Raw genomic sequence first — 24,122 nt, 5'->3', positions numbered from 1 at the left:
CCCCCAGTGTTTAGGTGACAGTGTGAGGCGTGGGATGAGGTGAGACTGCAGATACGCAGTGTTTATGGATTTGGTTAACTATTAACAGTGTACAAACATTAGGAGATGGAAGAGACTGGCACTGTACAGCAGGGTGGGGTTTTAGTGTTTTGAGGGGGATGGGGGCTCGAGGTGTGTGAGTCTATCCTGTTAATAACACTCCCATCCTATTAATGCGGTGGTTTTTCCACTTGAAAGGCAAGGTACATGGGCGCGTATCGATCTGAGTGGAGCAATGTGAAAGGCCTGACGTACAAATTCAATTCACTCACTGTCGAAAGTTCTAATCTCGCAGCGCCACTGTTTGTCAAGTGTTTTCCCTTTTGTTGCTAACTTCCCGGAGTCAGCTGATACGGTTGCTAGGAAAGCACTGCGACAAACTCGTGTAGATGCAAAGCGAATGATCGGGCGCTATCAGAGGGCTGTGGGAGAAAGATGGCCACTGTGCGTATCTCTAACAGGCTCAGAACTCACATTAGGACGGATGGGTTTTTGTAATCACTGTGGATTCAGTGCCATGGGAGGTCATCATTGCCATGTAGAGGTGCACATACACACATGCGCACGCCTTCCTACATGCAGGTGCATGATGGGTACAACAGCCACACATACAGTCACAGCCAACTGATTTAAAGGTACCGATTGGACACTCTATTGATTGAGTAAGGACGAGTGAACAAGATGTCAGGAACACAGCCCTACTGAGATTCACCACCGTGAATACATTGTGATGGAAGATTCACACTGCAAAAAAATAATCACATCCATCTGTACAAGACATGTTGTCTTATGTTCAGCTTTAGAGTGAAATACTCTAAAGCTGACATACTAGTTGGTATTTTTGTTGTTTTAAAGGATAAGTCTGGTGTTGCTCTATATTTTTCTTACTGTCAAGAACTCCCATTGAAAGACCAAAATCAATGATGCTTTGGTCCGTCTCTTGATCTTTCATCCTACTCTATTAATGGAACCCAGCCATAAGCCCACTGGCTCCAACTGAAGACATACATCTTCATAAGTAGGCCGCACATTCACTTGTATAAAGGCTAAGTACATTTCTAAAACAGCTGGGCACTGTAGTTTTGAGCAAATGTTACTCAAAAAGATGCAAACAGTGGATTTTTCGGGGACTATTTTCAGTTGCGGATTAATACACAGACTGCACTTGTGAGCATTTCCGGGAGCAGGGTGGGGTATGTGGGATTGAGTCAAGATAAGCGGCAGCGCCCATGTGCATGGTAGTGAGGGTAAAGTCACACAGGGCAACAGAGTGGCTCACTAGTTTTTTGGACACCATCAGAGATCTATGCCATGGAGGAATAAACTATTTCAGGTGTTTTACTACACACACACAATACTTGTGAGCAGGATAAACTCATTTCTGGTTTTGGTCTTTTCATGGGACTTGTTGATAATAAAACATATGATATCACCAGATTTATCCGTTAAGAAAAAAAAGATTTGGGGACTTAATGGTAGGCGATGTCAGTTGTGGGTATACAAAAAGGGGGATTTGCAGTCTCGCAGTGTATTTGAGGACAAGAGCAGGTGGTCCTGGTACCTTGTACACTTGATGTATACTGTGCTGGTTGCCAGCTGACAGTAAATATTTGCATCCGTTAGTCAGAGCAACGTCAACTCTAGCTTGTTACTTGTGATGCCCCTTTCTAGGTAGCGGGTCAGTAGAGGAAATGTGAGTGGCTCAAATTAGCTGGGTGCATGACAGAAGTTCTTAAAGTGTCTGGACGTTTTGGACCAAGCCTCTTTTCATCTCAACAGCAGTTCTCCATTTTAGTTATCTGCAGGAAGGTCCCTGCATCTTCTGTTGACTGTCAAACCCGAGTCTAAATGTCCTAGTGTCCACGGTTATTTTTTTAGGACATGAACACATAAACAGAAGTCGGGCAGAAGGGAAACATGCCACGACTAATAGCACCATGCTCCATTCCCCTGTTGCTCAAAGGCATTCGAAGCTCGTCCAGAGGCCCATGACGGTTTGTTGATTCGTTTAGTACAGTGAGAAACTCAGTGGGCTTGTTACCACCTGTTGCGTACCAGAATTAGAAGTTAAGAGTGGTGACAGGCCTTTGATCACCATCTAAGGGATTGGCGAAACACAAATCCAGAACGCATATTGTCAATGCAAATTTGGTGAATTAGATCAGACCACTAGAAGAAAATCACGTTGTAATTGAAACGATAGTGCTTTAGTTGGACAATTATTTAATACGTGTCTAGTTCAACATGTCTAATCACCTCCTCCAAGGTGTGGCTTTGCTATTAGGTGGTAACAACACTGATTAAAGTCAATGGAATGAGAGACAGGCAAGAGGGATGTCATCATTCCAGCGGTCTGACAACCAAGATACAGAGCGCGAGAGAAAGAAAGTTATTCCGGGTTGCACAAGAATACAAGTCATGCTTACTCTCAAGATGTGTTGTCTTTCATGCTGGGGAGAAAGGGGAAGAGTGTACACACAGGGAATAAATAAAAAAAACAACTAAGAAATAAATAAAACAACATAAAATGGGAAAAAAGTCCAATAAACACACTTCAGGAGAAAGTGGGGTTTGACACTGAGTGGCGTCAAAGTCCAACACTCTCGTTCTTGCTCCCTCTGTGGGCTTAACTAACACAACAGGCAGCTTTTCGATGTAAAAGTTGGTTGAACATAATCATTCAGGGGTTGTTCAGCAACTCAACCACAACTATTCTGGAGCCAGAAATAGAGCGAGCACGCCATCTTGTGGTGCAAAATAAAACCGCAGCACCCTGGCTTTGTTGTCTCTAAAGAAACTTTGGTAAAACTATGCTGCAGTCTTCCCGTTCCCTGGATTCCCTGCATCAGAAAGAGCCACCTGTTGCCCTTTTAAGCCCTTGCTATTAATCCCCGCCTGGAGGACCAGCAACCCACACTAATAATCCGGTGCTCCAGTAAACAAGGTCAAGGATGACAACTTTCATCTCGTAAGCAGCACCTGCCACTGAAAACAACTCGAGGAGACTTCCAGGAGTCATCCGCATGACGTGAACTCACACCAGCACACATATACATCCATAAAAGACTTCACATATGTTGATAATGATAATAAAAACAAGGTCTGACTTACGTTGTACCAGCTTTGGCTCTTCTGCGGAGAGAGAGAGAGAGAGAGAGAGAGAGAGAGAGATAAAGAGAGAGAGAGAGAAAGAGAGACAGGTATATTTAACTGTGTGAAATGTGCACATGCTGCAGCAGGGTTTTGGGCTCATACAGACATACAGAGGGTGAAATATGATCGACCTGATAGTAACAAGTTACGGCAGGCCGTGAAGCTGAAACTGTACCTCACACTCTTTCCTGCCAGGAATTACAGAATGTTATCAACACTATTTAAAAAAAGCCAAAGAGCGACTGTTCATATTAACTGTGCTTGATTTTGAACCTCAAAGTGCTGAGGTTGATGCAGGGTGAAATTCTCTTTCAGTTCGCTCACCTTGCCACTAAAAATAAAGCTGATATTTACAGAATGTTCTTTGAATTAAACATTTATTGATTGATCAAATACAGGATACTTTCAAAATAAAAGCATTTCTGAGGAAAAGTTGCGTCCTGTTTTGGCAGAACTGAAAGTAATTTCACTCAAAACATATAATGCATTAGTACATTAGATATATTGTTAAAATATAAAAAAATTTAAAAATCTATTTTATTTAACAGTCATGTGCTACAATATGTCCATCTCTGTCTTAACAAAAATCACCTATAATTTATCCAAAAGTTGTTCCATCAAAGATTGAAACTATCCCAAGAATATTCTAGGAATCTGATATTTGAATGTTGTTAAACGTTTTACAACCAGCTGATTTAATTCTTCATGAACAACCAATTGATTCTGTTGCAGGTTCCGTAACAGCAGAGGGCAGCAGAGATGTATCTTAACCATGACTATGACGTTACAACATTTTCCAGCAACATAAACACTCTTTCCGTTCCAACAGCCTGAGAGCAAAAGTCTCAGGGGGGAAACATGCAGGTGATCATTCAGATGGTGAAAGAAGGAAGAGGGTATTCAGGGGGAGAAGAGGGAAGAGAGAAGGTAGAAAAGTGATATCCAGTGTCTGATTCCAGGAGTACAATAACTAAAAGCACCACATTTTAAGTAAAATCAAAAAAAAAAGAAAAAATGAGCAGGCAACATAATCTAACTGTCCTATTTTGAGAGCTTTTCATGAGTTATACACTTTCCTAGCAAGACCACTATTAAACATTACTGCAATTTTGTGAAGTCGATTATAGCGATTATCATAATATAACTGAGGATTGAGTGAGGATGTGTTTGACTCAACGGCTACATGTAGCAGAGTTCATCGTACATTTATTTTTCAAGAGCCCTGAACACATTCAATTCCTCTTTTGTGCCGAGGGCCGTCTGAGTGTCTGACAGGGTCTGCTGGTTATCTGGTGTGTGCGGGGTAAGCGGGCAGTGAGCTGCAGTAGCAGGCCTGGCTGTGACGATAGCTGGGCTAATGTGGGCTAATCTGATTTGAAGGTGACAGAGACACGAGAGAAGAATTACTCTGAGACCACTGTCTGGATAAGTTGTGTGTGTGTGTGTGTGTGTGTGTGTGTGTGTGTGTGTGCCATTGTCTTTGACGTGGTGTGGCTGCACGCTAGTGCGTTTGTGAGATTTATGACAGCATTGTTTAGACGGAGAGAGACTATTTATTGTGACTGTATCTGTGGGGGGGAGAGAGAGAGAGAGAGAGGGGGGGAGAGAGAGAGGGGAGAGAGAGAGAGAGCGAGAGACACAGAGAGAGAGAGAGAGAGAGAGAGAGCGAGAAAGAGAGAGCGAAAGAGAGAGAGAGAGAGAGAAAGAGCTAAAGAGAGCGAGAAAGAGAGAGAGAGAGGGGAGAGAGAGAGAGAGCGAGAGACACAGAGAGAGAGAGAGCGAGAGAGAGAGAGAGCGAAAGAGAGAGAGAGAGAGAGAGAGAGAGAGAGAGAGAGAGAGAGAAAGAGCTAAAGAGAGCGAGAGAGAGAGAGAGAGAGAGAGAGAGAGAGAGAGAGAGAGAGACTATCCAACAGTTGAATAGATTAGTTCTGGGACTCCTCTGTGATTTACAGTGGTTTGGGTCTGTCTGAACTATATCACTTGGTTTAAATGTCATCACATATGGGGCTGTGAAATACAAAAATGGGATGTAGAGCTTCAAAAGAAGTAGCGTCTTTGTTTTGGACATTTGTCACATCTAAATTGTCTCTGCCACGATGGCAAGCAGGCCCTATAAAACAGTGCAAGTGACGGTTTTAAACCCCACCGACCAGGGTGGCATCAGTTTTTATATTGAAATAAGACTGGGAGTTCCAGATTACAACAGGCTTTAAATAAAGCAGAATCTTCACTATGAAGACATTTTGGAATAAATTATATTTCACACAGCTCACAAATCACTGTCCTTCCACATTAATTCAGGGGATGGAAAGCATGGGAAAGGACACGAGGGACTGAAACCATCAAAGGGGATCCTGCAGTCGCACAGCTACAGAGGATGTGGGGGGGGGGGGGCCGGGGGATTTAATGGGGGCCAGCAGGGATTGTCAATGGGTCAAATGAAAACAAGAAGAAATGCTTACTTTAATCAGGTTTAGTCTGTCATACTGAAAGAAAATTAAAAGAGAAAACAAAACGTTAACCAAAGCAGTGAGCAACATGATCACAGAAAGGAATAGGAAATGAGAAAGAAGATGCTGCGGTCCAATGGGTTTGTGGCTAAAAGCAACTCTGAAGTACACGACTGCCATTACCACGCGATAGTTTCAGAGGTCTGACGTCGCTACTAAATCTGACTCTCCACCTAGATTGCATGTTCCATGAGAAGCCTGAGTGATTATTGCTGAGCCAACATAACTATTGTCGTCACAGAGGCATGGAACCCCTTTCACTGAATGCACGCTTGTATTTGGATTGCATTAGGGTTAGGGTGATCAACCTCACGTTGCTAGGACGACCTCACGCCATGTCTGGGGTCATGTGACCGCTGCTGACCACAGAGGCTGACGTGGGGGGGGGGGTTGGACCGTGGCACAGAAATGAAAAGGGATGTAATCAATTGGGATACGGGTGTGTGTGTGTGTGTGTGTGTGTGAGAGAGTGTGTGAGTGTGTGTGTTGTATTTATTGTCTCTTCGGGTTTCTCATTTCGGCCTGTGTCGATAAAATGAGACCCTATATACTGAATCCCTATATACTCTGCAATATATTTAATGAGCAAAAAAATAAAAATAAATAAATAACGGGATGAGGTCTGACAAGTAGCAAATCTAATGGATGAAGCAACAACATGGGTGATGCACTGAAAACGTGGCACCAGCCTGCGTCCATGGACAGGAAGGGGGGGGGGGGGGGGGGTTGTTTTTGGGCCTGTGGTGCGAGAAGAAGGAGGGATGCTCTCATTATAGGGCGGCTCAAATGGTCCTGGAGCTCTGGACTGGGATGCTGGGTGCCGAGTTTATCCCTCCGAAGCCTGGCCGTTACACAGCATGACGGATGTGAAGCTCTCATTACCAAAATGTTAACGACGGGATAAGTTTGTAAAGAGAGGGACAGGGCACAATCCAAAGTGGAAAAGGGAAGAGGGAAAGAGAGAGGAACTTAGACAATTATTTGCAGTATTGTTTATTAGTTATTTGCGCCAAAAATCTCAACAATAAGGCCCCATTTCTCCATCAAAAATTATTTTTTTTATTCTTTTATTTATCTGAATTGCAAAAAAAAGAGCATATCCTGATCCTGACTATATTCACATACAGTCCGCTAAGCTTAACACAAATATCTGAAATCGGTATTAGGAATTTGCTACATTGCATATCACCAGAAGGGAAGAGAAAGGACAGGAAAGAAGAGGAGAGGGAGTGAGTGGGGCTGTGTGGGGTTGACTGTTTTCAGAAATGTCCATCTGCTATGATTGTGGGTGCAGATGGGGCTTGTAACGGTTGCACAGGAACAAGCTGGGTTCAGGGTGAAGCGTTGCAAACGGGGGTTTGGACATTTCCACAGAGCAGCTCACAAGACAGGAGGTGGGGCAGAGGGAGGGTGGGCACAGAGATATTTGAGGAACAGAAAAAAGAGTAATGCTTACTTTGGAAAGTCGCTTGTGAGACTAGCATGCAATCAGGAGAAGAACAAAGAAAAATCAGAAAGAAGAATGAAAAGAAAAAGAAATCAACCGCAAGAAGAAAACAGCTGAAAGTACCAACAGAAGAGCTGGACAGTCATTATCAGATGGCACACATTTTCATATGGCATGTAGCAGTAGCAACAGAAAGAGAGAGAGAGAGCAAGAGAGAGGGAGAGAGAGAGAGAGAGAGGGGGAGAGAGAGAGAGAGAGAGAGAGAGAGAGCGAGAGAGAAGGCGTGCACACTGTGTTGTGGAGACAAAAAAATTATCAAAGAAAAAGAGACAAAAACAACAAGTGATTCAAAACAGCAGAGACAGATGAGACGGTACATGTAGACGCACGTGACATGGCTTACTTCTAACATTTTGCTGAGCGTACAAAACATTAGAGCCACATGCTCCTTCTGTGAAACAACCTGCGAGATTCAATCCATCACTGAGTTCAGTTGTGAAGGGGGGAGATGCAGATGAGGGGGGAGGACGGCAAATACAAACACCTGCACTCTTCTGTTTTTCACCTCTTTCTCTCTGCGTCTATCGTTTCAATCAGAGCTTGGGACGTCAACAGATACGAGGGCTCTATTCCTGTTCTTAAGTCTTTAGTCTGAAAAGCATCAATCAATGCTGCCTGTGTTCAGTAACCAGGAAACCCTTACAACAAAGCAAGCCTTCAACTTGCTGTTACCGGATGGGTTCATACATATTTTCCTCTGCAAGTCTGCCTTAAAACAATACTTACATTCCCATTATGCATAATAGAAGAGTTTATGTTTGCTGTAATCATTCCTGGCCTTCAAGAGATCCTTTCCTAATGCACTTTCAATGTAGTGAAGGGGGAAAAAAAAGATCTAAATGGACTGTTGAATAGTCCCCCATCACTTACATTAGGTTCAAATGAAGAAATGATCTCTTCATGGTCAGTATTAGTCGGAGGATAAAAGATACAGCGCAAAACCCGTTTCATTGTTCATACGTGGAACCTACTAGTTTTAAGACAGACTTGAACAAATTGTGAACCTGTCCGTTAAACCCAAACACACCATACTTGTCAACTGAATATTTGGCAGAACTTATTTATTGAATGTCCAAACACACTTAGACTCGGGAGAAAAATGCTAAAGGGTTTGAAACATCACACCTGTGCTATCATGACCTGTCTATGCTTCAAGTGTTGTTGTGGAAATCTGTTCACATCCATCTAACAGATAAACAACCTAAAAGGGTCCACAACAAAACTAGCTCTACTGAGGCAACAAATACACAAGTACTTTAGGAAGTATACGGTGTGAAGCACATGGTTTTTAGTTAGTATGTCAGCAAGTTTTTTATAAGCCAAGATCAACTAACTCAACTAAAAACAACTCCTTTAAATCACAGCTTTAGAAGAGGAGAGAGTAAAAGATTAGGGAGTATGTGGGATGTCAAAATGAAAGGCTGGAATGGAGTGGAGGTGTGCAATCTCTCCTGAGGAGGGAGAGTGATAGTTGCAGCTCACTAGTTACATATCAGTGTGTACAAGTCAATAACCAATCAGATCGCTCTCAATATTAATGAAAACACACAGAGGAATTCACAAATGTATTTTGTGATTTATATATGAATGAGTCTGACCCCAAAAATGTGCTTCAATGCACACATAAAGAGTCATCAATTATATATTAATGTAAAGAAATCCAATTCTAATGCACACACATTTATTGTTTTAAATGAATGTAATAGAAATCCACAAATATATGTAGTTAAAAGGATTTGAAAATGTAATCAAAACCATATTTGGATGTTGTACTAAATACAATTTGATATTTATATACAAACTGTTGAACTTTTATTTAACAAATACAAAAAAAACATGTATTTGTGGATATTTATTACATTTAGTTAAACAAAAATATGTGTGTGTGCATTAGAAGCATACTTGAGAATCTTAGACAAAAATACGTGGATTTTGTTTACATTTATATATAATGACGACTGTTTTTTCCGTGCATTGAAAAACGTTTTTGTGGAGACAATCATTTATATACGAATCACAAATTGTGAATCCTTCTGTGTGCATGCATTCATATTAAGAGTGATCTGACCCCATAGTGTGTCGCTACACTGGTAAAATAAAGGTGGGCCGACTCTGACGTGTTCATGCCGTCACAGTTTATGAATGAATGCACATGTGACAGCCAGAGTTGTCACATCATCTCCAGTATCATAAAGTCACTACGATCTCTACAAAATCCAGACAAGCACTCAGCTAATAACCTTATTTCACTATTGTCTATCTGATGTGACATGTCATAGTAAACATGCTGTGTTACTGTTTCATATGCACGCTCATATTCATGGTTTCCTATTACTTCAAAGTGAATGTAACACGTTCTTTAACAAACAAATACTGGTGAGAGTCTGAGGGTCAAGTATTAGCATTTGATGTTGAAGTGTACTGCGCAAACTACACTGGGCAGAGCAAGCAGTAAAAAGCTGTTTTTATAAATCAAATATGTCAGCGTATTCATCACATTAACAAGTATGAGGAGTCCTAATGTGTGCTGTTTATGCCTTTGGTCAGAGATAACTCATAGTTTCAAAGAAGTGATTTAAGCCCTTATCTGGACCGGTTTAACTTTAATCCACGTGTGTGAAAATTGGCTCCTTGTGTCCAACAGTGAAGCCGTTCACAACCTCTACTCTGTGAAAATGTTAAGAACAGCTTTGTGAGGCTGTTTGTGAAACACGTACCGAGGAAATGTGTCAAACCAGGTAAACAGGAGCATCTCCTGGTCGCTCACCTTTGAGTTCTTCCCCCCGCTTCTTGCCGACTGCAGCGAGTATGTTCTCTGGACGACCTGCTCGGGCGTGGAGGGGGATTTGTCAGAGGAGTGGTCTGAACCCTTCTCCACCATGTTCTCACCCTCCTGGCTCTGTGGTGTGGGAGAGCGCGAGCGTTTACGCAGGACTGGTGAGCAGGCGGGTGTGCTCTTGTTTGAGTTACTGGCAGTGCTGAAAGAGGAGAGACAGAAAGAGGGATGAGAAAATCAGGAAATCACACAAATACTCCTTGAATGTGTCAATGTAAACGCCACCATCAGTTTAGAGATCAGTGTGGACAGCAGCACAGCACATCCTCTATTCCTCATGGTGACATCATGTGAGGCTTAACGGGCTTGAAGCACCATGTGCTAACCTGGCTAATGACGGCTAAGCTTATACGAGAAGCAAACGACAACATCAACAGCAGTAGCGACGGGAAACGCATTTTCTCACTGATGTCACACTTCAAAAGTGTTGAGCCCATCGCCAATTTAATTAAGATACGTAGAGGCTTGAAAAAAAAGTCTCAACATCGACGTTTATTTATACGAGGCCTTAAAAAAAAAATTAAGGATGATTTCCCTTAAAGATTGAACTGTTTCCATGGCTGCAGAAATGCCCCTTGGGAGGACATGACAAGGATCAAATGATCAGAGATACGATGCCAACCACTCTGCCTATTAAAGTGGTCCCGAAACACATAATTATATTATCTCAAACTGAGCTGCATGCTGACTTTCACATGGGGATTTGCTTTTATTCATCCACTAACAGCTCTCCAGTCGAGTGGAGGGACTGTTGTCTCGAGACAGGTAGTCCCTTTCCTTCCATCGTACGTTGCTATCAGGTAGCCTCTGTGATCCAGCACTAGACACCCTCTTTTCTTACACACACACACACACACACACACACACACACACACACACACACACACACACACACACACACACACACACACACACACACACACACACACACACACACACACACACACACACACACACACACACACATCAATGGCTCAGCAAGAAGCCTCCTCCTCACAATGACAGAAGCGAACAAAAGGCCCTGAAAGTGATCTGAGTGGCGGCGCGCCCGCCAGGCACAGTTACTTGACATGGCGTTATGCAAGCCATTACGTCACTGCCAGCCAATGGCCGCTGTTAGTGCCCATGAATTACTGATCTACTGTTACATTCGGGACTGCGGTGCAGCTAAGAGCACTGCATCATAGTGGCCGGCGTTGACAGCTCCTGTCTGACTGTCAGGGTCTGCTGTACCAGTGGCTGGTTGACTTTAAAAGGCAAGGACAACAAAGAGCCTTCACATCTGTTTAATGCATCGGGATAGATAATGCACGCCTGGTGTATTACGGCACCTCTGACATCGATTTATATGATTCCCAATGGCTGCTGTTCAGTGGATGATCATGTTGACTGCTGATTAGTCCCTACTGACCTGATTAGGAGTACAGTTTCAGGGAAATCTCCCTTTGAAAGACGTTTGTTGTTGAACATTAATTATTTGAAGTAGACATCTACTGCTGCCACAGCTCAGTGAATGGCAGGTGATTGCCGGATGATTCAAATTGTAACCTCAAGGTTCTTATTCTGCCTTTAACATTGTTTTCATCTAAAAAAAAATCTCTGGTTTATCTGGTTTATCAGGAGGTGTACGTCATCCATCAGGGCGTGAAGTCTGAGTACAAATGTTCACTACGGCGGTAGAAAGCAGAGTACATCGATATTCAGAATGCATGATAATCTTTGTCTGAGGCAGCAGACTGCCTGGGTCACACACACACACACACACACACACACACACACACACACACACACACACACACACACACACACACACACACACACAAGCAAGTACATATGCAAGTTGTTGTAGATGGTGCTTGTAAAAAATTTCCAATATCCTGCACCTTTCATGGGTTTGACAAATGAACCAGGGTTTCCCCATCAAATAATTTAACCGTTGGTGATCAATCAATTAATCGTTAATAGATGCTGTCCTAAACAACATCCACATGAAGCATTAAATATGTGGCGTTTGTTGTGTGAAATACTACCTGGGCCTGTTCCTCGAAGGTTAATGTTTAATTTCACAAGCGTATTATTTTATTTTTTTATGATGTAAGCAGAGGCGGTGGCTTCCTCAATCAGAAAACACTGCTGGGAAACCCTACTAATGGCTGTTTCCATAGCAACACGTATGATAGAGACCTGGAACTAAGTTGGAGCGCTTTAAAATCTATACATATAAAAACCATACATATAAGGGACGTTCTTTAAATGAATAAACCAGTTTCATTGATATTCCCTTCAGTGCACAATAAAAAAAACATGATTTGTGACAATTAAAAAAAATCTTTGAGATATCTTGTTTGAGTGATATTCCCTGAAGGGCAACAAAAATTAATACATTTGGAAAATAATAAAAAAAACAGATATCTGTTTTTGCCAATTCACTTTTCACTGATCTTTGGAAACATGCACACTAAGAGAGGTACATAAACTCAAACTAAATCAAGCCACAAAGAATACTGTCTGCACTGCGACTCACGTTATCAGGGTCTTACCTGCTGATTTGACACAGTGGAGCAGGGCAGTAGGGTGGGTGTGGTGCGAGTGTATTTTGGAGACTTTAAATTTGACCGTACTGATGTGGGACAAAAGGTGTTTTGTCAGTAACAATCGAGCAGAACAATTCCTCCACTTTGTCTTTGGCTATAATGTGAATGACTTATCTTCAGCTGTCATCTGTACGTAGCACAAAGTAAGAGAGGGAGTCATGGCCACATCTACCTGTCAGGCACTGACCGGTAGAAGCCCTCCGGTTCCGTTCGTCTAACATCACTGAACCATTTCTTACACCCGGCCACAGTTCTCCTCGATCAGAGCAACACGTCAATAAAATGTGCATCTCCTCTGAGGATGATTTCATTATTATATGCTGTGGGCTTCCTATTATTATTGTATATTTGCTTGTGGTCATTCTGAATATCTTGTTCAACATCATCCGCTTACTCTTGGGAGCAGCTTTTTGGCCTGTTCTGTTCTCGTCCATCTAAAGTGAATGAAGTACTAAAAAGCACATACTAGGGGGGGATATTTTGTGTGGTTCTTTTTTGTGTGTGTGTGTGTGTGTGTGCATTTTTCACAAGTGTAACAGGCACAGATAGCATGCCAGTGAAAATGCCCAGGATATGAATCAGAATGGGAACGTAAAGTAGTCATTTTATTTAGGAGTGAAACCAGGTACAACACTAACCAGACTATCCTGCACCAGTTGGGTCAAACAGCTATATTTATTGCTACTACCTGATTGGGAGTTGAATACTGATGATGTGGTAATTAGGCTCAAAGCTGATCATCAGTAAGTGTCTGCATGTTGTTGACAATTGGCACTGTTTACCAGGAAAGGTAGAGCCTAACAAGAGGATCACCATTTCTCACTGTCCCAAATCAAGGTAGGAGTAAAAATACAACAGATGGAAGTATCAATAATATATTACTAAAACTATTATGGATTCCAGCTTTAAGAAATGAGCAGCAAAGGATCTATTTAGAGGATACTGCCTTTGCATTGGAACTCGTTGGATCCCAGAGCGAATGGATAAGGTCTTCCACAACCGCCCATCCATCCCGAGAGCGGACCGCCCACCAATGATCCGGCGCTAATGGCGTCATTGACAGACACATTTGGCAGATAACAGACATAATGGACACACGGTGTTCCCAAATGTCACGTAACTGCATCCACCACCACTGCATGTTCTCCTGCAAACAAGCGTACGAGACATATCCAGGTTTGGGTGATCCTGTCTCAGTTGGCACACACACACATTCACGCTCCCTCACACACTGTCGGTCGGGGTGAAGAGGTGCTAGGAGGGGTTGAGGTTTAGTGTGAGGTTAAGTTCAAGCCCCATTAAGTCATTAATTACACAACTAAAGAGCTAAAGTCTTTCAAAGTACTCTTACGTGTCCACAGAGGTTTAACCAGTGGCTTGGCCTCTTCTGGAAAAAGGGCTTCGGGTTGAACAAAATATTAGATACATAAAAAATAATAGCTATAATGAGGTAACTAAAGCTCTTTAAAGGTTGCCTGAGATTAAAAAAAAACGTGATTGTGTAACAAAGCCTAGATAAAAAAAATAAAACAGAGGATCATCACTCAGTACTTTCCCTCCGCTCAGAAAGAGACAGTTTGTTTTTTTGATACAGGAACCTCCACTTGTTGTTTTGAAGAGACGAGGAATTCACTGATCACCTCGCCTTTCCAGAGACACAGCAGTAAACAATGGCAACGCGGCTCCATCATCAGCATGTGAATGACTAAGCCCGATATATCTGTCATTCACACACCACTTTGCTCTTTGAACCAGAATGGTGGTGTGGATAGAGCGAACATGCAGCTGATGCTGGGCTGCAGAGGAGCAGACAAAAGCTTCCATCGCTGACGCTTTGTTCGGAACTGCTACGTGAAACAGAACACTGAGGGTTTGACATGATGCTCGGGGAATTACATGGAAAAGCACAATGAGTTCTTCAGCTGTGGAATAATAGACACAGCTGTTCACAGCTGTATTACTTCTAAACATATGACATTCTATCATGAAGGCTGTCTTGGAGTGTAACGATGAAAAACAACAACAGGACTCTAAATCAATTTAAAAAGGCTTACTGGAATCAAAGTGACGAAACCAAGCATGAGTGCTTCACTTATGAAAACTGCTGTTTTCAGCACCACTCACATGAGCTTTTTGGTTGCATTGATTAAGTGATCCGAACGCCGTGGTCTACATTTACCTTCAATGGCTCACTGCAGCGAGAGCGCTGACAAACAATTTAACAATTAAAAAGACATATCTCTCCGAGCACCGCCCACGCATTTACAAAGCTCAAACAAAACTAAGCTTAGGATGAATATCGCTATAGCAACAGTGAACAGAGAGAGTGGTTTAAATATTCAGAGTGTGCGACTAAATATACTTCACCAGCTCTGCCGGTTAGAGATGCTGTCTGAGCGGGAAATAGAGCAGGGAGGCAGCGTGACAGACATTATGGCCCATCGCGACGTTTTTGCACTTTTCATGATTGATTTCTGGACTTATCTCTACTGTGAGATCCATAACTATAATTTATGAATATTAGGATCCTATAATACCTTTCTGCAGCTGTCTGCAATATTTCTTTTGTTAATTTGTACATGCAATACATTTTGCTTAACTAAATTAAGGCCACATTGATTGAAGTTGTTATAACAAATTCTATGAATAATAATAAATACATAGTTAAAGAAAACTTGATATTGCATATTCCAGAATACTAATAATGCTTTGTGGTATATAGCAGTATATAGCTAGAAAACTATTTAACAGAGAAGCTCCTTGTTACTCAGTGTTGTAATTCAGTAAAATGAAAATGAATGTTAAAATGCAGTTATTGACAATAAATCAAAGCTTATTTTGATCCAAACTAACTGCATCTTGCATTTTAACATCCTACTTGATTATTAAAAGACTAAAATTTTAAGATTTTGCTCAGCACAGTATGTTATCTGCATTATGTGTGAGAGGGATTCGTCCCTGAGGCTCAAGCACAGAAGTCATCAGCATTTCAGAGCTCTGCACAGACAGACAGACAGACAGACAGACTTCAAGGTGTTGATCAGACAAGACCCCGACATGTCACTCAAAGTAGGTCAAGTTGTTACATATGGAGTGAAACAAAAAATAAAAGAGAAACAAGCATGCTGCTTGCACCACTTTGTTACAGTCTTTTCTTTAAATAAGCTCTAAAGCTCTAAATCCAACCGGCTCAAGCTGTCCGATCGTTCAGCTTCACAATAGAACAGAGTTCCGGGCCTTTCTGAGCGCCCCCGCTTGTTTTCACAGTTTTGCTGACCCTGGAAAATACCCATCTGGCAGCGGCCCTTCAGCTCCGCTGTGTTTGAAAAGACGAGTGAGGAACACCGCGCTCACCAGCAACCACTGCGCATGCACACACAGAAGCATGCATGTACGCCCATGTGTTGCAAAAATACATGTGGCAACATCACACATCTAATCTACCAAATACGACACACTCAATCACCTCCACATTTAAACGCACCCAAGAGCCGCACAAGTTAGATAACCAAACCCATCTTACCCCACCCATCCCCTCTCTCTGTTACTAACACACACACACACACACACACACACACACACACACACACACACACACACACACACAGTGTACGTGCACCACAGAGCCCGCCATACCCCTGGTGAAAGACACAGTCCCTCAACACCTCGCCGTAGCAGCCCTCAAGGCAGTGGCAGCCCTCGTTGGCCACCGTCACGCACTCAAACACCACCATGTCCTCGTAGGCAGCCCCAAGTAATGAGCTGTTCATCCAGCGGATCATCCCGACAACGGCGCGCTGCACTTTCCTTTCTCTCTCAGTGGATGAAAGGTAGCGGGACAGATAAACGGAGAGAGACAGAAGGGGAGAGAAGAGATGGAAGAGGCAGGCAGGGAGATTTTCTTTTTCGCAGGCTTAGGGCCACTGATCTTCCCCGGCCAGCTCTGATCTCCTAATAACCAGCTTACAATCGCCCTTAACACCACCTGCCAAAGCGGAGGCATTGGTGGTCCGGGCTTCCTTTCTAAACGATACATGTTGATCTCGCCAAGCAGGGATGCTAATCATTATGCAGGCTCCATGTACGTCCGTATGAATGCAGCCAGGTAAGCAGGCTGTTGTTCCCAGCACTAACCTGGTCGTAGCCATGTAGAGAGCTGCTCCGCAGCGATCAGCCCTTTTCAAATGGAGTCATTCAAGCAGCGGGAGCCGTGGATGAGGCATAGGAGAAAGGAGATGGAGGAGGAGGAGGAGGAGGAGGAGGAGGGGGGGGGGGGGGGGGGGAGAGAGGAGAGAGGGATGAGGGATATAGGTAAGGAGGGTGAACGAGTTCTGGAGCATGCCGGGAGGAAAAAGGAGGAGGAAGCAGACGCAGCCAAGGGAGATAAAAAAAAGAATGTATTTCCCCGGCAGACGGTGAGAACAGTTTCTCTCTCTGGAGAGAGGGCTCCGTCTTTTTTCTTCCTCTTCCTATCGTTCACTCTTCTTCTCCTTTGTCTAATTGAGGCCGATAAGCTTCTTCTCTCTCCAGCAGCCTGCACTTTTCCATTCCCCCCTTTTTCTTCCGTTGGACCATCAGCGCTATTAATGCATCCGCTAGAATCCAAGCAAGGCTCTCCTCTCTGCTCCCTGTTTCATGGAATTTCACGGCTACAGACTGACAATAGTTATGAAGAATGTGCAAGCGGATAGAAAGAGATAGAGAGAGTGTGTGTGTGTGTGTGTGTGTGTGTGGGGGGGGGGGGGGGGGGGCACAACAAATGAGGAAAGAGATGGCTTTCACTTTGCATTCCACCTCTACTTGGTGCTGGTGCACTGAGCCTGCTGCTCCCTCAATTATTCATGTGTTTCATGAATGGACGGGCTGACATCACCGCCATTCAGGTCACTTTACATCCATAGCTCCCTCTAAATCACACAATAAGCTAGAGTGGGGTTTCTGGTAAACACAGATCATGGTTTCACATAGATGCAGAGCGGCACTCGCTTTCCTTTGAAAATCAATTAGAAGTCTATAATCAGCTAAAGTAAAAGCGAAGGACAACCTTCTTAGTGTTGGAGACATGCGAGTGTGACGTACTTAACAATATTTTCAATGTGGCAATGCATTGCCTACAGGGTGTCAAGAAATGGGTTCTCTCTAAATTCAAATATTGCAAAGCTTTGTTGTATCTTGTTATCTAAACCTGATATTCTATAGCAGTTCAACTTGGCCTTTTTGCACCGAAGACATTTTGTAGTGCCACAGAAGGAAGAGCACATGTGTAAATAATAAAATCAATGATGGCTGCATTCCATTTAGCTGCTTCAGTTTCAGGGTTCTGGTTTTGTGCCTGCTGGCTCAATCCCAAACAAATCAGGTTTCCATCCAAATGTAGCGCAACGTTTAACCACACGTCCAGAAAATGTGCACTTTGTTGCACATTGTTTTTATCGATACATCAACTTTTCCTCCTCAGCCAAACTTTGCACCCTGTTTCTTTTTTTTTTATGCCATGCTTTAATATAAGAAAGCTGAGTACCATTTGGAACATTATATTAGTCTTCGGGTGTATTGGTACAGGGTGTGTCCTCTTTTATACATAATGTGATAGTATATGTACATAATGTAAATGTTCAGTATTAACTTTCTTGGTTGATTCAGTAATCTAAAGCCTATAAGGAAGTTGAATGAGGCCTATTTTCAAACATACACACAAGTCAATCAGCTCTTGCAAAAAGAGAATGGTCACCCATACACTGAAAGGCTTTATCCACATGGCTGCAACTTGGTGTCCAACAAGTGTTTCAGTGCATTAAACACTCACTGCTAACTAACTGTGCACTCAGGAAACACACTTCTTATCAAACGATGCTACAGTACTATTTACACGTTAACTATCACGCAAACTGTATCACTAAAATAAATAAATAAGGGAGGTGATGTTAAGGGGACCCATTCACACGTTCATACATAAAGATGACCACAGTCACCTCTGGATCTCTATTAAGAAGCAAACGGAGCCCTGAGCTGTGCTGCTGGAAAGACTTGACCCCGGGGCTGCAGCAATGCTGGCGGCCTCTGTGGGAGCGCCGAGCGGAGCCGTGCTGTGGAACAAAGGGAGCTGGTCCACTGAGCCGGACCACTGTGTGCTCAGATAAGCCCGCCCGGCCTCGCACCAACAACTGACCTACTTAGAGGGACCTCTGCTCTCTTTGTTGTTGCGCCCAGGGGACACGCAGATGGTCAAATTGACCACACACACACACACACTCAGAGAAATGGTACGTAATGAACTTTGCTGTTGATTCACTCATAGTATTCACTCATGACTGACAGACTTGACAGGCTTGAGCAGTTTCAATTTCCCCTCCGATTCATTCTGGTGTAAAGCCGAACACCCCCCCCCCAATGTTAAACACTCCAACTAATTTCTCCATCTTTTTGAGAGGAAAGGCGTGCTGTTTACCGAGTTGTCACGGCAACATCAAACGCGGTGACGCCTGGCTGGGTCGGAAATGTCTGTCAAGACCGACTGCGTCTCGGCCGTGCAGTTGCCATGACAGCCCGTCAAGCCATTCATGTGCACTGCTACTTGAAGTGTTCCCGACTAGAGGGAGAACGAGAGAGCTGTAGGAAGGTGTGTGTTTGTGTGTGTAAAGGGGTGATGCTGCAGCATAAAGCATTAACACACGCCATTAGTTATCGACAAAGACCCGGAGTTTAAGGGCACTTTGCTGTGAACATGTTCGGAGTGAAAGGAGCCATCGGCGGGTCCCTGACAGCTGATGTCTCCATTTCGCTCGGGAAGATAGTTTGAAAGATCCCGACACAAACTTTTTGAGTTGATAGCTGTGTGTCAGTATCGTTCAAAAACAATCAAATACGGAGCAAAACCACTTTATGTCATTACCTTTCCTAAAAACTATTTAAAACCAATCCCACAAGCATAATTTAAGCATTTAGTCCAGGCTTAATTAAGCTGCCTAATTATCCTCAACAATTTTTGGGTTCTCATTGAAACTGTGACCTACTGTACCTCTGGGTCCAAGAGCCTGTTTTAAAAGCAGCTATAATTAAACATCACCGATTTAAATTCAAACGGCACCACTCGGCCCTGTGAGGTAATTCAAGGATTCAGTGGAGATGTCAGGGACAGGAGGGGATAGGAAACTGGCAACCGGATTAAGCCCCCATGGGCCACGTCGTCCCAGCGGGACGGGCGCAGCCGCTGCCATCTGCAGGGGATACATAGGCGGAAGGAAGCAGGCCGGGGGGACGAAGAGCGGTAGGCAGAGAGAAGGTGAGGGATGGGGAGAAAGAGAGTGTGTGTGTGTGTGTGTGTGTGTGTGTGTGTGATCGTTGTGTAATGGTAACAATGTGAAGTGCAGAGCTGTATACCTGAATATAATAAAAAAAAATGTGCATGAAGAAAAGTTTCTGAACATGCTTTTGGTTTTCTTTCTAAATAGTGCAGTGTTCGTTCAAAACGAGCCTGTTCGGAAGGAGCCCATTGTTCGGCCTCCGGAATATCATCTGGAGAAACGCTTGTCCAAACAACTTCACACTAGTCGCTGCAGTTCCTGAAGAACAGACATACAAACAGACCCTCCTTCCATTTTAGTTAGTTAGATATAAGTTGGTGAAAGAACAGATTGAATTCCCACCATCACCATCATCACAGTTTTTATTAGAGGCAACCTACCCTGTACTATATTCTACAGTGAATTTCCAGCGGTTTAGCATCTTAACAAAGCCCTGTACTTCCTAAATATCTAAATTTGAATTTAAGCTGGTTTTGTATACTTACCTAAAATGCATAAATGAATGACTGATCCACCTTCTCTGGACGCAAGATCAGAAACTCCACCATTTTTAGATTTCTGTCATCTCTGATCTTTTTAGTCTCTACCAGAATGTTTGCCACATAGGACGCTTTGATGCTTTCAAGTTCTATGCATCACCTCCACATCTTTCCTTGTGTCTGTGTGTGAGATATACAGAAACTATTTCTGTTTGATAAAAAGTTTCATCTTTAAGTCTCTGTATGGGCTTCATTTGTGCACTTAATATCACCAATAAACACAGTGTTGACAGTGTGAAGGAATTCAACCTTTTCTTTTACATCATTTCAATTCCCTGTCTAGCAGGTGTGTATTACATAACACTTAGTTTTACATCTACTATACAAATAGCTTTTACATATACTGGCCATTCTCACTATTTCCTGATGTTATGCAGACAAAAACATTGTTGATTAATCAAATGATAAAGGAAAGAATCTGCAGATTAATTGATAAAGAGAATAATTATTAGTTGCAGCCTTATTTAAGAAATGGCATACATTTACAAGTTATTTGTTAGGAACTAAAAGGGAGAAGTTCATTCCCAGCTCTTATGATGTCACATTTAGTGGTCTGTGCAGGTACAATGATTAAGTTTGGGTTCCTCAAGTGTTGTGGGCAGAGAGCGAAGAAAAACAAATAATTAATATATCAAATGAAAACAATTACTTCTATGTACACATAAACACAAGTTTATAAGACATGAGGGAGGGAAGCAGGTTCTGGTTGTGCTTTTAAAAAGCTTCATTGAAAATGACCTCATTTTTTGGACAAGCTATATTTGAGAAACCATTGTATGGAACGCAAACGTGAAGCCTTTTCAGCAGACGTCCATCAGGGAGGGGTACACATGATAGAATGACTGATACTCTAAAAGTAACCTGGAAGCAAATGCACCCGTCATAATATTAAGATTAATGCAACCAGCCTCCCGTCTCCTTGTTAATGCCAACACAAAATACCACTTTAGACACAAATCCTTTCTCATTAAGTGCTATGCAAGCGAAGCAAAAATTTATCCAACGACTTTATCAATCATTGAAAACCAATCACTGCATCATCAATCATATTCCCTCACAGCCCAAAGATAGAAAAAAAAAAGAAAAAAAAAAGCCGGTTGTATTGGGAGCAGGCAGAAGAGTGTGCCGGGGAATAGAGCATAATCAGCGATGACAAATGGCTTGTGGGAAGGATGCAGTATAAAAAAAAGGGGAAAAGGGGACAGGGGCAGAGAGAGAGAGAGTGTTAATATGCTGTGGCCAGAAGGGAAACAATTCTGCGGTTTCTCTTCACTGCAGGGCCCCTGCTGTGAACTCGGAAGTCCATTGGGGGCCAGTCTGATGGTGCAGTGCTTTATCTGTAAGGCTGCTGTTGGTCCCAAGCCTCCCAGTACATTCCTAACAAACTCTTAGGTGTGGGCAATAATGTTTTCCGAGCAAGTAGAACTAGTTTTGCTGAAGCGAAGGGGCTTAATCATGACTTCTGATTACCATTTTAAATCTAGGAGGAGCAGCTGATCGACCAGCAGCTCACCTACGGTTAACGCAGCAGAACCTCTCCCTCTCTAATACTTCACATATTGAAATGATCCTTCTTGGTGCAGAGGCCTGGGAGCTACAATTTTCAAGTCAGTTTTAAAATAGCCCAGAGAGACACGAGTGGCTCGGCACTGGATAGTACACGCCCGGGGGGGGGGGGGGGGTGGCGTGCATGTGCGTATGTGAGGATCTGAAGCATCCGTGAATATGTTGGTGGATGTTGCAAGTTTCCAAAAGTCTTTGATGTTCTGTTTGTCTGCATGACAGCATGCATGAGCTAAAAAGCTGCAGTCTAAAAAAGGGACGTAAAAGCAGAAATCGCAGACGGAAGGCTACTCCACAGAGCTCCGGCAAAGACATTAAGCAGAGAAAACACGACAGTCGCCTGCTCTGACTGGCAACGATCGATACGTTCAAGGAGCTGATCAATTGACCAGACGACTCGGGGGTAAAGATACACACGGCCGTTTATGTATGCGAGTCGGCCCTCGCTCTGTCCGACTGTCAGGCAGCAACAACAGGCTTGTCCACGGTGCCACGTGCAGAGAGTGAGCTCCGGCTCAAGCTTGCTGTCTGTGCCTTCGCTGTTGCTACAGCTGCTGCTGTTGGCTGTGTGTGCACATCTGTGTGCAGATTTTTTTGCGTGTGCAGATTTAAGTCACACCAAATGTCGTATCGAGAGCAAACATCCCCACATCGGGGCCGCTGCCAAATCCTGAGCAATCTCGCACGCAGACGCACACACTCCCTTTCTCTCTTCTTATCTCTGCCTGGTCTTCTGACAAGTAATGCTGCAAAAATACCCTCCCCCCCCCCCCCCACCCTGGCTCTCAATCACAGCATGCAATGTGACAAACAAACAAAAACTCTTTGACACTCGCTTCACCTGACATCAACTTTCAGCACATCATGAGATTCTTTCTTATCACTATGACAAATAATTCTTTTACACTCCCGTCGTTTCCATCGGATCACAATGATCATCTCAACTATTCTATATTGGCTTTCATTTCATGCAATTTCAGTACATGTTAAGATAACGTCTGAGTAATATGCCTCAAAAACCCAATAAATATTAACGGCAAAGCATGATGCAAAAATCAGAGCTTCATCCTAATCTTTAGGTGTCTCATTTGAAATACTTTTGCACTAATAAAAACAGTTCAATCGAGTACCTGGAGAGCGCCACACCAGCGCGGGTAAATCACTGCATCCTGTGTAGATAAATAAGCTGCTTTATCAGGTCGCAGCTACTGGTTTATAACACAGGACAACAAGTGCACTGATTGAGGTATTGAGTGATGGGATGACTTTACAAGGGGAACCGATACCCATCACTTCTTCCTTTATTGACTTTTTCCCCCTTCAAGGTGGACTGAAACATTTTGAAAACTTCCTTTTACAAACACATTCTTGATTTAATGAGAAAAAGCATATTAAGACACTTTTTGGGATGCATCCTATTGGATAAAGTAAAGCTACATACGTTTGTGCTGTTATATAACATGATACATGACAACGTGGCATGCAAACTATACCCAGCCAGCTAGCCAGACAGTTTCATCTCCGGGTAGAAGAGACTATGGAATGCTAACAGATGGCTGATCAGTGGTAAAGTAACCTGTGTGTATGTACCAAACAGGAAGACACATACAGTATGCACTCTATCTAATTAATCTCATGAAGCCCTCAGAGGAAATGTTCAAAGCTACAGTCGACACAGTCTGAAGTAAAAAAAACAAAAAAAACGACGAATCAAGTAATAGATTTGAGTGGTATAGAAAAGCCGAGCCGAGAGGAGAGAGGGTTGTAAATGATAGAAGGACACAGATAAATATAGAGTGGGAAAAAAAAGAGGTCCTATAGGGAAAAGAAGAGATCCTCATGAAAGTGAGAAGGAAGGAAGCGGGACGCACGTTGCCGAAACTGCTCCCCCTCTGGGTTTTTTTCTCTCCTGCAGTGCTCTGTAATTCGCCCCTAAAAATATCAGGCAAGAGGAGGAGGAGGAGCATAAACAAACACAGGGGGAGGAGAGGATGGAAGAAGGGACGGCGGAAAAAGTGCACACACTGTGGCGAAACAGGTTGAAAAGAAAAAGCGAGAGCAGGGCCACCTGGATGTG

The 24,122-nt window shown here is 43.1% G+C and overlaps 1 protein-coding gene across 15 annotated transcripts in view; it reads right to left on the bottom strand.

The window, feature by feature from the left end:
- The window catches only part of gramd1bb (GRAM domain containing 1Bb), a 97,614-nt gene that overhangs the window by 14,509 nt on the left and 58,983 nt on the right, over positions 1-24,122 (bottom strand). For 5 of the 15 annotated variants that reach the window (XM_068707804.1, XM_068707725.1, XM_068707694.1 and 2 more), the window contains 4 exons: positions 9,977-10,187; positions 5,655-5,678; positions 3,151-3,171; positions 2,466-2,489 (listed from right to left, as the gene is read on the bottom strand). In XM_068707804.1, coding sequence (XP_068563905.1) covers positions 2,466-2,489; positions 3,151-3,171; positions 5,655-5,678; positions 9,977-10,090 — 183 coding nt within the window. In that variant the 5' untranslated portion in view covers positions 10,091-10,187. Of the gene's footprint in view, positions 1-2,465; positions 2,490-3,150; positions 3,172-5,654; positions 5,679-7,158; positions 7,180-9,976; positions 10,188-16,773; positions 16,824-24,122 lie in introns of those variants that run through there. The other 10 variants (XM_068707815.1, XM_068707734.1, XM_068707824.1 and 7 more) reach the window with 8 other exon arrangements.

The sequence above is a fragment of the Cebidichthys violaceus genome, unplaced genomic scaffold (genome assembly GCF_023349555.1).
Source record: "Cebidichthys violaceus isolate CVI_PGR_0920_01 unplaced genomic scaffold, fCebVio1.0.p SCAF_1, whole genome shotgun sequence".
NCBI classification, from domain to species: Eukaryota; Metazoa; Chordata; class Actinopteri; order Perciformes; family Stichaeidae; genus Cebidichthys; species Cebidichthys violaceus.
The sequence above is the reverse complement of the archived record's forward strand: the minus strand, read 5'-3'. Positions and strand labels throughout refer to the sequence as shown.